At 49.2% G+C, this 16,314-nt stretch overlaps 1 protein-coding gene across 1 annotated transcript in view; it reads left to right on the top strand.

Moving 5' to 3' along the window:
• The window catches only part of LOC119393598 (aminopeptidase N), a 109,711-nt gene that overhangs the window by 62,521 nt on the left and 30,876 nt on the right, over positions 1-16,314 (top strand). Inside the window, exon 2 of the mRNA XM_037660707.1 lies at positions 16,089-16,244. Within this exon, the coding sequence (XP_037516635.1) occupies positions 16,089-16,244 (156 nt within the window). The remainder of the gene's footprint in view (positions 1-16,088; positions 16,245-16,314) is intronic.

The following is a 16,314-nucleotide window of genomic DNA, read 5'->3' as shown; positions in this document are numbered from 1 at the left end:
CGTGAAGAACCTAAGTGGCCGGATATGGGCTCGTCATGGCAGGCAAGAAGAATGTCGTCTCGCATGTCAGAAGGGACAACTAACAGGTAGGCTTTCCCGTTGCCGTTCAGGTTTTTCTTGTACAAGACACCACTGCGCAGACAGAATGACACGAGATTGCGAGAAAGGTGTCGTGGTACGGGAGTGTTGCGTCGTTCTAGATTGTCGATGATTGCGCGAATCTCGGCGTCCTCGTGTTGTCGTGCGATCAAGTCAGTTGCAGTGAGAACTCCGAGGAAGCCGCTGTCGTCCTTAGTGTCGGGATCACAAACTTCAGTAGGTGCACGGGACAACGAATCAGCATCTTCGTGCTTGCGGCCTGATTTATAGACGATGGTAAGGTCAAACTCTTGCAAGCGAAGGCTCCATCGTGCCAACCGCCCAGACGGGTCTCGTAAATTGGCTAACCAGCACAATGAATGATGGTCGGTCACCACCTTGAAGTGACGACCGTACAGGTAAGGCCTGAATTTCATGGTTGCCCATACTACTGCGAGGCACTCCTTCTCTGAGGTAGAATAGTTCGTCTCGGCGCGAGAGAGGGTACGGCTGGCGTAAGCTATTACTCGCTCAGTGCCTTCTTGGTGTTGGACAAGAACGGCGCCAAGACCTATATTGCTCGCGTCGGTATGAACTTCTGTGGCAGCATCCTCGTCGAAGTGAGCAAGGACTGGTGGTGCCTGCAAACGTTCCCGTAGATTGATGAAAGCCGTGTCCTGTTCTTCATTCCAGGTGAATGGTACATCTTCACGTGTGAGGCGAGTCAGAGGTTCGGCAATCTTAGAAAAATTTGCGATGAAGCGGCGATAGTAGGCGCAGAGGCCGAGGAAGCGACGTACTGCTTTCTTGTCACGGGGAACAGGAAAAGAGGCAACGGCGGTGGTCTTGTCGGGGTCAGGTCGAACGCCGTGTGCGCTCACAACATGGCCCAGAAATTTGAGTTCTTTGTAACCGAAGTGGCATTTTTCTGGCTTCAGCGTGAGGTTTGCAGAGCGGAGCGCTTCCAGAACAGCCTGCAGACGCATCAGGTGTTGTTCAAAGGTGACCGAAAAGACGACGACATCATCAAGATAAACAAGGCAAGTGTGCCACTTTAGACCGGTGAGAACAGTGTCCATCATTCTTTGGAATGTCGCTGGCGCGGAACACAGGCCGAAGGGGAGCACCTTGAATTCATACAGGCCATCCGGTGTAACAAAAGCAGTTTTTTCGCGGTCACGTTCGTCAACCTCAATCTGCCAGTATCCGCTTTTCAGGTCTATGGAAGAAAAATACTTGGCCCGTCGCAGTCTGTCCAATGAATCATCGATGCGCGGCAAAGGATACACGTCTTTTTTAGTCACGCAATTTAGCTTCCTGTAGTCAACGCAAAAACGCAATGTTCCGTCTTTTTTCTTTACTAGAACGACTGGCGATGACCACGGACTATTGGATGGCTGTATAACATCATCTTGGAGCATCTCTTTGACTTGCTCATTTATCGCGTCACGCTCTTTGGCCGAAACTCGGTAGGGCTGTTGTTTAATGGGCGAGGCATCGGTGTGCGTAATAATCCTGTGCTTCGTAATGGGCGTTTGACGCACCTTCGAGGACGAAGCGAAGCACCCTTGAAATTTAAGCAGCAATTCATGCAGTGCCGTTCGTTCTTGCTCCGAGAGGCTCGAATTTATGTCCACCCTTCCGAGCGCTGAAGAGGCATCTGTCGATGTCGATTGGAGCCCACTCTGCATTGATGTAGCCGTAAAACATTCAGCGACGTCTTCTATGGGGTAGGCGAAAGCGATGGCAGTGCGAGGAAAAAGGTGCCGCTGCTCATTACTAAAATTCGTCACAAGCAGTGTCGCACGGCTGTCGCGAAGCGTGACGAGGCTGCGGGCAGCGCAGATACCTATGCTAAACAAAAGTGCCAAGTTGCCTTCGGCGACTGCCTCACCGTTACGTAGTTCGTCACACACGACATCAACCAGGACGCTTGAACGCGGGGGCAACGTGATGCTGTCGGCAGAAACGCGAAACGTGCTGATATGACGGTCATCGGGTTTCTCTGCTGCTCTTTCTGTCGAGAATGTGACGGTGCGCTCTCGAAGGTCAATAATTGCACCGTATTCCCGTAGAAAGTCGACGCCTAAGATGAGGTCTCGGGAGCATTCAGGAAGTATAAGGCAACTGCAGAGGAAAGTACGTCCACGAATGCCGACTCTGGTCGTGCACATCCCGAGAGGGGTGACTACGTGTCCGCCGGCTGTACGGATTTGTCGTCCGTACCACGGCGTCGCAACTTTCTTCAGATGCGTCGCAAGTTTTCTGCTCATGATGGAATAGTCAGCCCCGGTGTCTACTAAAGCACTAGCGTCGTGGCGGCCGTCGAGCACGACAGGTATGTCTAAGGAGAGTCGGCTTTCGAGTTCAGGTGCTGTCGCCGTCGAATTGCTGCTGGTCCGTACTTGCGTCGATGGGAGGCCTTGCTCACGTCGATTATCAGCGGCCTCGCCCCCGAAGGTCGCTGCCTTTAGTTTTCCCGTCTAGGGCTTGGCGAACGCGCTGGCGCCGCCACTGGGTAGTTCCGGAAATCTGGAGAAGATCGTCTTGGAGACGGTGATCGCGACTGCCGCCGCAACGGCAGTGGCATGCGCTGCTGGGACAGGTATTCCTCGATCGCTCTCGGTCTTTCACCAAATCTTGGCCTTGGCGAGTCGACGGCGAAACCCCGAAGTCCAAGGCGGCGATATGGGCATTCGCGGTATACATGTCCGGCTTCACCACAGTGATAGCACAGCGGCCGCCTGTCCGGTGTGCGCCATACGTCCGATTTCCTAGGGAGCGGCTGCCGATTCTCGAAATGCTGGATCGGTTGCACTGACGGAAGTGTGTCGTGCGGCGTAGGGTGTACAAAGCGCGGTGGGGTAGGAATGTACCGGCTCACAGCCTCGGCGTACGATGGACGTCGGGACTCCGTCCGGGTCGAGGTAACCTCGGGCGAGGTAACATCGCTGGAAAGCGGGACTTGCAGAGCCTGATGTACTTCGCTCCTTATGAGGCTGGAGATGGATCCTGCAGCAGGAGGTTGAGGCGGGCAGTGAATCCTTTGTAGCTCGTCGCGTACCACTGATCTGATGAGGTCGCAGAGAGCTTCGATATTGATGTTACTGCCGGCAGCTCCAATCTGGCCCATCGGTGAAGCGACATTGATCTGGCGGTCGTACACAGCTGACCGCTGCTGCAGCATCTTTTCCATGGTCGTGGCTTCGGTTAAAAACTCCGCCACAGTCTTCGGGGGACTTCGGACGAGTCCAGCGAAGAGCTGCTCCTTAACTCCTCGCATTAAGTGACGCAGCTTCTTATCTTCTGCCATAGCCGGGTCAGCACGACGGAAGAGGCTCGTCATGTCCTCGACGTACATCATCACGCTTTCGTTCGGCATTTGAATGCGCGACTGAATGGCCCGCTCCGCTCGTTCACGGCGATCGGGATTAGCGTAACTTGCCAGCAGCTGACGGCAAAACACACTCCACGTCGAGAAGGGTTCACGGTTCTCGTACCAGGTACGAGCGCCATCCTCGAGGCTGAAGTACACGTTCCTCAGCTTGTTGGCGTCGGTCCACCCGTTGAAATCAGCGACGCGTTCAAAGTGAGCCAACCAGTCCTCGACGTCCTCTAAGACGGAGCCATGGAACACCCTCGGTACTCGTGGCTTCTGCAGCGTGTAGTTAGCAGTTGAAGTGCCTTCCATACCGCTTTCGGGTGGTGCAGTTGACGTCATCTCGGGTAGAGGTTCACGTTCGGGGGGCAATCCTCGGATTCTTCGGCTGGCCCGGTGGACAGGTGTTGTCACTGCAGGTACAGGGCTACCAGGAGGCGTTAGGACCATTGGCTGGGATTACCCCGCACCTCCACCAGTTGTCACGTGCGAAAAGGAGGTCCCCGGGCAAGAAATACCACGCTGGCAGAAAGACTGACGCAGGTCTAATAATATGGCCGCGCCAAAACCAACAAAGACTGAGCGAGAGCGCGCGCTGTCCCAAACGACTTCTTCGTTTGCTTTTGCTCGATGCGGGCTCGTGCTCGCCGCAGTTCATCATCCAGGTGGCAATATCCTCCAGCGCTCGAAGGCTCAAGTTGGTGATTAGGTTTAGGTGCACGTTAAAGAATCCCACGTGGTCGAAATCCGGAGTCCTCATACTACCACTTGCCTCATCATCATATCGTAGTTTTGCCACGTAAAACCCCTGTAACTGTTATTATTATTGCTACAACTGCGCAGAAGCTTGTAAGAGCTGCTAACCAGCTTTACAACTTTTGATCTACATTTCGACACAACCAAGCTGTTCCATAACTTCCGTTACGTAACTATGTCGTTGTTACGTAACTACCGGCGTTGAACGAAAAGACGGCGAAAAACCTTGGTACGAAACGCTCTCGCGCGAGAGAAGCATGCAGCACGTACGCCGAATGGGGTGAAGCCGCCAGACTCGACGGATAGAAATCTGAGACTGCTGGCAATGATATCTCGTCGAGAGGACGCTATTTCTGGACAATATCGCATTCGCGGGGCCGTAACAAGCGGCGTCAAAGGACAGCTGATGTGTGACTGTATTTTGGTCGCGCTTTGAATCCCTGATGCGAATTACAATATGTTTTGTCGCGAAAGCAAGTTTTTGGCCCCACACGGCGGTCGGCCTATAGAGTACTGTACGGGCCCGTTTGTTTAAAAATGCTATGTGTCATTGTCACTATGCTAATGAGAACTAACAGACATTAATGCCAAGGAAGGTGTAGGGGCTGTTATTTGTATTAATCATGATATAAATGCGAAGAAAGTAAAGTGGCCGAAAAGATAACTTGCCGCCGGCAGTGACCGAGCCTGCAAGCTTCGAATAACGCGTCCGATGCTCTACCAATTGAGCTACGGCAGCGGTCATCCCACCGTCTACTTCATTGGGTATATCTGTGTAATTAAACCTGGGAGTGTTAAGTCAGCGCCGATTGTCTGTTCTGTTATTGCCTCTTAGTTCTGGTTGTTATTGTGTTTAACAAAGAAAAGCGAGCCCTTAAAATTCCCTTTATTTCGTTTATTGTCACTATGCTCTTATTGTAACAACTTTTCATGTACCGCATAAGCAACATTTCATTTATAGTTTAGGGCATTGCGCTTCAAACCACGATATGATCACGAGGCATATCGGGGACCGGATTAGTTGCAACCACCTGGAGTTCTTTATCCTGCACATAAATCTAAGTAAACAGCTGTTCTTCCATTTCGCCACCATCGAAATGTGGCCGTAGTTGCCGGGAAGCGAACCCGCGTCGTAGTGCTTAGCAGCGCGACAGCTTAACCGCCGATACCCCTGCGAGTGTGGGAGCATTTCAGTGCATGTGGCACAGCGAATTTTCCGTCTGATCGCTCGCTAAAGGGGTAAGGCACTTAGAATAATGATCATAACAAGTTTCATCCCGCCTACCCGGGTCTTTGCCTGGTAGTGCACACGCGGACAATTTCTAAGCTTCGTAGTGAACGGCCGGGCTCGGGCCAGGCCCTGGCTTTGTATCATGGGCCCTGGCTGCGCTCGGGTCTTATAAACCGGACCCGGGCCATAAAATCAGGCTCTTGTAGTGCTTAGTTCGCCCACTGCTGTTTGAGAAATGATATTAAGTGGAATGACATCGCAATGCACTGTGCTTTGTGCGTCACCTTTGAAGTAACAGTATTTAGAGGTCCCGCGGTCTCGACTATCTATTTGGCCAACAACAGAAAAGAAATGTAGAACACCGCCCCCCCCCCCCCCACCACCCCCGCTACGCACACACACAGGCACACTCTCCTTTTGTACTCGTTAATGTGAAAACCGTCTCTCACCTAATAATACGGGGAAGTGTGAACTTGTCATCTGCCTTTAGCTTCTGGCCTTCTTCAAGAAGAATGAGTCTCATGATCTTTACTATAAGAATTCACCAGCTTCACCAGTTTAGTCATAACAAAACTGTGCACATTCGAGCTGGCTGAAAAGCCGCGCTGGCGTGCTGCTCACCGTAAGCACTAGCGCCAGATTAACCTTCGCTATCGCTATATATAGTGCGAACAAAAAGTTACAATACACAAACACACTTGCAGAGAGGGCTCAGAAAAGAATGGTCTCTTCTGATGCTCTTGTTAGTATATAGCTTACAGGTATAGCAGCCCCTGCGAATTTGATTAATATGGATGGCACCGGAGACCAGAGACAATTCACCGAGCCGCGCTCATTATCCCACGGGCGTATGCGGCGGAGCTCTCGGCGGAACCCGTGGGACCTGCCGGCACCAAGGCGGCGCGAATAACTCAAATTAATTGCCGCGCTCTCTCAACAAAGCGCCGCATAATATAAGCCGCTGGCAGAGAGGACGGCGCGAAGAAAAGCTTGGCTCTGCGACAGTGAAACTTTCTTGTGGGGGCCTCAGTGTGTAGAACCGAGGGTGCAGGAGAGGGGGAGGGGGGACATGTAAAGCCGATGGTGCGAAGAAAGCTAAGGAAGAGCCTCGGCGTAATAAATTGAGTGTTGGCGTGTTTCATTAGAATGGTGTGTAAAGAGAAGCGCATATTCGGGGGCAGAACGGAAAGAAACATATACGTACACACATGCCTACTTCTATCTGTAAGAAGATTCAGTGAAACTCGATTCATGAAGATAGACGTCTTTTTTGTTACGTTTTTAACACGAGAGCGTTAAAGAGCACGTTTTTGCAGAAATTCCGGTGTCGACGTCGTCGTCGTCGTCTTTGGTTCTGAGCGAAAAATATGCGTTGTCCGTGAGCGAAAATTCAAAGTAGATAAAATAAAAAATAAAAAAATCTTCGGTTGAAGTGGGACCGAGGATTCGAACCTGCAACCCCTCTCTCCGTGGCGCGATGCGTTTAGCCGGTCCGCCACCACGCATAAATTATCTAGCATACTAATGGCGAGCTATTCATATACAACATTTAGCGTTCGTCGTAGTACTCACATCTCGGAGGTTCTTCAGCAGCTTGACTATCACCCGCGATGTGGCGCAATGGGCCCACGGGCGTGCTTTTAAACGCCATAGCCCCCCGCCGTGTGGCCGTGTTTCGTCGCGCCGCTTGCATGTATATAGGAGCCGGAAGGTGTCCGCACTTAGGCTTTCCTTGCGGCACAGTGCAGGTCACCACCGAAAAGCGAAGTAGGCTAGCGATTTGGAAGGCGATACGAACACGGTCTCATTATGCTGTCGCGTTCTGCTCTTGAAAGCGGCGCTGAAGCGTACTCCAAGTCCTTTCTTCCTCTGTTCATCTTGAGATGGTGCTTTACATGAGTTTGACGCATCTAAAAGACGCGAGAGTGTAACCGGAATGTCTCGGAAAAAGACTCAAGTCTCATTGTTGTTCTCACATGAACCTCCGATTAAGAATGTTGCACAAGCATCCAAGTAGAACAGATAAATTAGGTAATGTGTCGACCGTAATCGATAGCATAGGCGTGCGCAGGGTTCCCCATTAGGGGGGGGGGAGGCAAAGGTTCGTCGCAGCGCCCCCCCCACCCTACTAAGTCAATGTATGGGGCAGATTTTGCGCCCCCCCCCTCTTAGGTAACTAGCAGGGTCAATGTACGGGGCAGATTTTGCGCCCCCCTCTTAGGTGATTAGGGGGGGCGGCCGCCCCCCCTGCCCCCCTGTGCGCACGCCTATGATCGATAGTGATGTGGATTCTGGATGTAAAGTTGTATGCATTTAGTTATCTCACAGGTACAAACCCGCCGCGCAACTCTATGGCGCCCTGCTGAGCACGACTTGGGGTTTCGATTTCCAGCTACGTTTCGATTCGGGCGATGTAAAAGACGCTCACCAACCCCATGTGCTTAAATTGAAGCCGGAATATTTTATTGTAAAGTGTCTTTCGCTTGTTGATTTCGGACGTTAAAATCAATCAATCAATCAATCAATCAATCAATCAATCAATCAATCAATCAATCAATCAATCAATCAATCAATCAATCAATCAATCAATCAATCAATCAATCACTCTGCCATGGTACAGAATGCGTCGTTTAATCCGCGCTACCCGTTGCGTTGTCTGGTCACGTGGAATTCATTAGTATAAACTGTGCAGCTCTGCCGGAAAGATTTGCCGGTATTTGATTACTATTGCTTTGTGATCGATTTCAAATTGTTTAAGGGCAACCTTAGCAAAAAAAAAAAAAAAAGACACAAGGACGGTCTCGCCGCCTCGAGACTCTAAGCGTCGCGCTGTCATACAAACTTGTATGTAGTCCAACTATGAAAAAGTCGCAATGTAAGCGCCAGGCCTCGAGAATACCGCGCCACTCGGTCATTCAAGTTCTGAAGTGGCGTTAGCGAATTTGTCGGGGAGAAAGTTTGTGGCCGCTGCCTGTGCAGGAGGTGATCTCTTGTCCAATCAATGATTCCTAATTATAACTCCTCAGGACGAACGAGCCTGAGCGCTGGCGGCGTCCGCTTGTAATTTCAAAGTCACGCCGCTCCTTTGCAGGATCTTCTGTATCTAGGCCACGGTATGAATGCTCTCCATCATTCCCGCGCGCTTTTCGGAGATTCTTAGGCTGGTGCACTGGTGCAACGTGTGGGCTGTGTGTGTCATATGAAAGCGTGCATATTAGAGACCGCGAAATTAATGCTACTGGCGTTAACACGCAAATATGATATCTGGGGTTATACGCGACAAAACTACGATATGATTATGAGGCACGCCGTAGTTGAGGGCTGCGGAAATATTGACCAGCTGGTGTTTAACGTGTACTGTCATCGCACAGTACAAGAGCCTCTAGCATTTCGTCTCCTCCATCGCAATGCGACCGCCGCGGCTGGGATCGAACCCGCGACCTTCGGGTCAGCAGCGGAGCACCGTGACCGCTCCACCACCGCGGCCGACACGCAAGTATAACATGCATAGCTGTCAGCTAAAGGACACTATTGCGCAAACTAATATAGTGAACTGTTACAATACCGCTACACTTGGAGAGAGGACAACTATTAATGTTATCGGTAGATTAGGAATTTTGGTTTCAAAGCACGAAATGTGTACCTCGTAAGCTAGAAAAGAAACACATTCGAAGGACTAGTGACGTTACTTACGTACTTAGTCTAGCTAAATGTAAACATTTCGACATAAATCTGTCTGGCTGGGTGAAATATTTAGGAGGTTGATATGGCTCCAGCCAAGTTTAAGAGAGCCCGACGTTTCGGGACCGATTCGGTCCCTTCCTCAGGTGTTGACTGGTTTGGTCATGGAAGCTTCTCCCCGACTTGTTCCACCGCGGCTCCGGATTTCCCTTTCCCTCACGTTTCGAAGGGTCGATCCTTCCAGGGCGTAGTTTACAGGGTGCCGTGTTCGCAATGCCCAGCTAGCTACATAGGCGAGAGCAAGTGCTTCCGAGAAAGAATGCGCCAACATAAGAACGACGTCAGGAAGATGGAAATGCAACGCAGCGCTCTTGCAGAGCACTGTGAAAAGCGCGACCATAAGATCGACTTCGACGGCGCTTCTGTTCTGGAAACAGAAAGGAATCTGGGAAGGAGGCTCTTGCTCGAGTCGTGGCACATTCAAAACACGCCGACAAATGTGAACCGGTCCCTGGGAACAATGCCCTCGGTTTACGTTCACGGCCTTCGAAACGTGAGGGAAAGGGAAATCCGGAGCCGCGGTGGAACAAGTCGGGGAGAAGCTTCCACGTCAACCCCTGAGGAAGGGACCGAATCGGTCCCGAAACGTCGGGCTCTCTTAAACTTGGCTGGAGCCATATCAACCTCCTAAATTAGTCTAGCTAAGTATTTTCCTAGAGTAATATTGTTTATACTTTGTTAAGAACTAGTCGGATGCTAATTGTCGAATTTGAGACGTGTGTCCCATGACATAGCTGTAATAATGATAACAGTAAACGCTTTCGCGCAGGCTGAAACAGATCAATGGTCATAGAGTTGAGGGTGACTACAGACGCCCTTGCGCCGATAAATTTACGTATACTTAGCGAGTGGAGTGGGACCCGTCAGTAACAACGCTTTGTTGAGGATTTCCACGAATTAGGCAAACTACACATGCCGCTGCGCCACACTTGTACCCGCTGTCTGACGTGCTCAGCTTTTAAAGGAAATTGGCTTCTTAAACAAGCTTTTTTACTCATTATCAAACGCCTTATAGTCGACATGGCGTAGCCTTAGTCGCTTTCTTGCTATCGAAACCCGATCAAACTAACAAGACGTAATGTTCATGTGACATTTTTCTCGCAATCACACTTCGCTAAAGGTTTAACGGCATGTTCACGCATCTCATTAAACTCTCTCAAAACTATTTATCATGTATTCGTTTATGCGAAGCAGACTAACTTTTCCTTTAATCCGCAGCCCTATTTCCGTCTTCACTGCGAAAAATGATTGCAGTTTACCGAGATCCCGTTGCGATTGGGACCAAGCTAATGCAAACACGGAAATGTCGCCGCTGCTTTGGCATTAAGGAAAACGCACCGACGACAATCGTCGGGCGGACGGCTGGCATAACGAACAAAATCAAGACTGTATATAGTTTTCTTTTTTTGGCGGCTGTTCAAGTATGATAGTGCACTATTGCACACACTACTTCCGCATTGGCCATGCATGCGTGCAAGTATTGCTCGAGGAGACGACGTCGTTGCATGTATGCAACTCTAAGAGAATTATCGACTATTGTGAAAGCGTCTCTTTTAAATTTTATTTTACATACCTAGAAATCTCGCGTAACTTGCAGCGTTTAAATCAGCCAAACGTAACGTACTAAATCTACCTGCCGCGGTGATCTAGTGATTATGGCGCTCAAGTGCTGACCCGCAGGTCGCGGGATCGAATCCCGGTCGCGTCGGTGGCATTTTCGATGGAGGCGAGAATGCTTGAGGCCCGTGTGCTTAGATTCAGGTGCACGTTAAAGAACCCCAGTTGGTCAAAGTTTCCGGAGTCCTCCACTACGGCGTCTCATAATCATATCGTGGTTTTGGGACGTTAAACCCGAAGAATTATTATTATCTACTAAATCTATACGAATATCTAAATAAGCGAAGCTATTGCTCTACGACTTACGAGGCCACGCGAGAATGTTGAAGTAGGCATCTTTTCAAAGATTATTATGACATGTTTGCGTACCTTATTTTGTTTTTGTGTGGGTTAGTAGAACCTTTGTGTGGACCCCAGGGGCGTAGCCAGAAATTTTTTTCGGGGGGGGGGGGGGGGGGGGGGGGTTCAATCATACTTTATGTATGTTCGTGCGTGCGTTTGTATGTGTGCGTGTATATATACGCAAGCAAAACTGAAAAATTTCGGGGGGGGGGGGTGGTTGAACCCCCCCCCCTGGCTACGCCCCTGGTGGACCCGCCACGGTGGTCTAGTGGTTATGGTGCTCGACCCTGAAGGTCGCGAGATCGAATCCCGGCCGCGGCGGCCGCATTTCGATGAAGGCTAATTGCTAAAGTCCCGTGTGCTTAGATTTAGGCGCACGTTAAAGAAACCCAGGTAGTCGAAATTTCCGAAGCCCTCCACTACGGCGTTCCTCATAATCATATCGTGGTTTTGGAACGTAAAATCCCAACAGTTATCATTTAGAACCTTTGTGTGCGTATAAAGTGGCATGGCGTTTAGGTAATTGAATTAAGGAAGGCGTATAGATACAGGAACTTTTAGCTCACTCTCAAACACAATACCTAAAGAAAATTTGAGCAAGAGACATTTGAAAGAACAGGAAGTAAGTAATTCATTAAACTACCCGTATCCACATATATTCCGGCTGGTCGCACGTCGCGCATGGAAGCCTTCAAAGTTGTCGGCTCGCTTGAATAAGAGAGGAGTGAGGGCGCGGTTACATCTTTCGGGCCGCGGCGTCAGCCGCGCCCCTTGCTCCCGCATTGATGACGCCCGCAGCGCGGCGTCGCAGCAACACGTCGCCCCATATCCACGCACTCAGATGAATGAGCAAACGTGGACAACAACTCGCGAGCGCTTCGTCGGTGGTGGAGCATTCAGCACGGCCCCGAAAAGCGTGAGATGATGGTTGAGCCTCGTGAAAGCTTCATGCTCGCGCGCAGCCCCAAAGCGAACGCGAAAGAACGCGTGCTCCCAGTTCTTTTTGTTTTCTTTTATTTAGTTTCTTTTTCCTGCGTTAACACCCGGTGTGCTACAGACTTGGTTGTATTCTGAAGCGTGCAGTGATCTAAAACTATGTATATAGCGCGAAAGTTTCCACATTGATATTGAAATGTGTTAAAGTGTGTTCAGAAGCCGCGCGAAAGTGTATATGACCTATTAACGTGACGTCATCCGCGAGGAGCGGTAGCGCGTTAGTGGCCATAGTAGTACCGAGTTATAGTAGCGAGTTAGGCGCGCGCGGTCGTCGTCGTAGGCTTACATCCAGTATTGATGTCTTTTCTCGGCTTTTCTCACGACATTAGACTTGTCATGTGCCAGATCGCTGAATGACCTCGGCTATGTTGGCTGGATTTAAATAAAGTTACTGTACATGCTACCAAAGGTAGCATATACAGTAACTCTGGATGTAGGCACTCGCTGGTGCCGCTTGGCGGGCCGAACTCAGTGAATGCCTCCTATATCGCCCGTGGAATTAGTGGAACTATCAGCGGAAAGGATGAAATGGAAACTCCCTATAAGTCGTTCGAAAGGAGTCGTTATGGCGCTGCGGCCTAAATAACCACGACGAGAAAGATACGCACTCTATTTCACCCGAGCGTTCCGCTGTCTGTCGCACACTAATTGAATAAGGTGGCATTTCAGTCCGGGTCATTAGCGCTGGGGATGAAGCCTTGGTGTACATAGTTTTGAGGGATGCGGGGTCAGCTCATCATCAAGGGCTTAGTTTTTGGGAGTATTTGGCATTCCAGCCTCGAAAACATGGCCAAAACTTTCACGAGCGAAACAGGGATAGTAGGCGTGTCGGGCAATGCGCACATGTGTTGGGTTTGGTGCACTCCATTGTTGTCGTCGCTAGTTGGTGTTACTATTGCAGCGACCCTTGGTCACACTGATCTGGCTTAAGGCAAGAGGTCCCAAATTCTTATGTCACTTACACGACATGAAGCATACGGTACCTTCAACACCAGTACATCAGAATACAATGCGGCTTGGAATAAGAATTCGGGCACCATGATTCAGTCATGGAAGCGTACTATATACGTACAGCACCAGTCTCATTCCTTACCTAGAAAGGAATTTAAGGACCTGTACGTATCTGTGGTGTTATCGCAGGGTGCTTTGATTTCCTGCAAAGTTGTTCTTTAATTTACTAAAAAAAATTCAGAATATCAACCGATATTTTTTCCCCGTTTCGTAGAAATCAAATCAAATCGCGTATAGAATTCATATGTATAAACAATGCACAAAATATGGGAAGGCGCACTACTAACTTCGTTCCCTAACAATCTAATGCGAAAAATTCCAGTGAATACACGGAAAACGATATCTCAAATATACATTCGTAAAATACGTTGTGAGCGATGACAAAATAATAAATAATAATAAACAATAACAATGAATTACCTAGCGCGTTTATTAAATACGATGTCTCTGAAACCTTCTGCGTCTCTGCCTCGTTATTCGTCTAGTCATTGTTTTAGTGAGGAGTAGTAGAAAATATGTCTCTGAAGCTCACATTATGAAACAGCTACATCAATTGCGAACGCCATGCTCTGCATAAAGCAGCGCTTGCGCATATGCCGCACTAAAGATAACGAATTCCTGAAGAGAATAAGCAGGTGCATTTGAAGAAATTGCCACGTATGGATAAACGCTGAATACCCAATATAGTTGTGGCCTTGAGCGAGCCGCAGCTGGGTATTTCACGATAGATTCCGCTGTTTTTGTAGTGGAATAACTGATTTAGTCTTCAGTAGAGATTTCATACGTCACGAATAAAATGGATTTAGCTATTGTTTTCAAGGATGAGCGATTACTTCCGAGTTTGCAGCGCATCCATAAGATTTTGCATTTTAACTATTACTCGGTACGTAAATATACAAGTCCAAGCTCAACCTTTTGCACATTTTGTTTAATGATTGCAAGAGTGGGAGAAGGTTTCTATTAAAAAAGCTTACATTTAGGAAGAGCGGTGCATGCCGCTGAAAGTAAACGTTATGTGTAACTATGTGCATGTATATTCGGCGTTTTAATGCTGATAACGGGTCTGTTACATACTCTGGTAAGAAGAATCTCGCTGTTTACTCTGACAAAAGCAATAAATCGGATGTGCTATCACTTTTGAATAAAGAGAGTTTGACATTTCGTAATTTGGTTAAACGCAGATGAAGCCTGAATGAAGGCGCCATATTTGCAACACGATCGTTGCCCATTGTCCTATCGTCCAGGGACTACTTTCATCACGACTTCCAGATTACGAACTGTGAGGTCCCGGAGTTAAGGTTTACGCTGAATTCACATTTCAGGGCTGATTTCATCCATTCATTTCATTCATTAAAGCGTTAAAGACCCCGCAGGAAGTTGTTACGTACGGTAAGGTTAACGCAAATAAAAACATTGTCACATACTGTCATCGCGAGTGATGATTATTTATCTCTGCTGTTATGGACGAAGGGCAGGTGATAAAATCGATATTGTAACGAATGCCGTTCTGTTCTCTGGCTGCTCTGGGAAACTTTAATGATGTTGCGATTGTATTTAGTGAGCGCACGTGGACTATCGGCTGGTAAATATATGGGCAGCACGACGAGATGTAAGTTAAGGCTCGCGATTTAGTTTAGAATATGGCTACGCAACGAAGCAAGCCTCCCTATGCGATGATATTCTCTTTATGCATTTTACCCGACGTTTCGCGTCGAGCGCGATGTTCCTTGTGACGTGGACTACGTTCCGGTTAGTTTCAAAAATAAGTTCGTGTTTCCCTTGACATTGGTCCGTGCTTATTGTACGTCGTGTTTGTAGCCCGAGTCATTTGTCACGCGTAGTTTTCTCTCTGCCCGTATGACTTTTTGGCCGGTTGCGTATGCAGGGACAGGATATCGGTCCAGCTCTGAAGAGAGACGGACCAATTAAGGGCATTGTTTACATAGGGCGCGGAGGCCGTCGGTGGGTTAGAGGGCTAGGATATGTCGTCGGATAGCTCGTTTTCTTCACCCCGCAGGGTGAATGGGCCCGTGTGGGGAGAGCCCAGTGTTAGCCACTGTACCAACGCTGACTGAGCCGACCGTAGTCACGCCAATGTTGCCAGCTGCACCGCACCAATTTCTTTGCCTTCACGTTGGTACACACCAGGACCCCTAAATGTATGTGTGATGCCCAGTAAACACGCATCATCTTGTTTTTATTGTCACCTGTATTTATAACAGGGACTTAATACGCACTCAATAAACGTACACTACCCGTCGCTGCAGTTTAGTGGTTATAGTGCTTGACTGCTGCTAACGATGGCCGCGGGATCGAATCCCGGCCGTGGCGGCCGCATTTCGCTTAAGATAAAATGCTGGAGGCCAGCGTGCTTAGATTTACGCCTACGTTAAAGAACTCCAGGCTGTCGAAATTTCCGCAGCCCTTCACTATGGCGTCTCTCATTATCATATCGTGGTTTTGGGACGTAAAACCCCATCAAAATTATTATTATTATTATTATTATTGTGTTAAGCGCATCGCACGCAATGAGTACAGAAAAGAGGTTAGAATGACAAAGAAAGTTAGATTCACCGGACCACCAGCAGCAATGTCACCACCAACAATGCAAGAGGAGACGCCGAGGGGCGTAGCCAGAAATTTTTTTCGGGGGGGGGGGGGTTCAAGCATACTTTATGTATGTTTGTGCGTGCGTTTGTATGTGTGCGTGCCTATATACGCAAGCAAAATCGAAAAATTTCGGGAGGGGGGTTTGAACCCCCCCAACCCTCCCCCTCCTTGGCTACGCCCCTGGAGACGCCCCTCAAACTTTTCAGCAACCACAACTGTAACTACTCATTCATGGTGGCGCTTGTCCGTCTCGCGCAAGACCGTTTTCACTTTCTACGACGACGCTCTCTGGTGCGTTGCTTCATTTCGGTGCTTAATTCTTCGCAGGTGGTTGGCGGCGACACAGTTCCAAGCGACGGACGCCCGCCGGGCGTTCCCTTGCTTTGACGAACCGGCCATGAAAGCCACCTTCGCCGTCACCATCGTTCGACCGACCAACATGAAGGCGCTATCGAACATGCCTATCAGCGCCACCACAAACAGGTGAGCCACATTATCCGTTTCTCTCCGCATATTGCTTGTACATAAAATGACAGCGATGGGACACTCCCAA

This window comes from Rhipicephalus sanguineus, chromosome 5 (genome assembly GCF_013339695.2).
Source record: "Rhipicephalus sanguineus isolate Rsan-2018 chromosome 5, BIME_Rsan_1.4, whole genome shotgun sequence".
NCBI classification, from domain to species: domain Eukaryota; kingdom Metazoa; phylum Arthropoda; class Arachnida; order Ixodida; family Ixodidae; genus Rhipicephalus; species Rhipicephalus sanguineus.
This window is presented reverse-complemented; position numbering and strand designations above follow the sequence as displayed.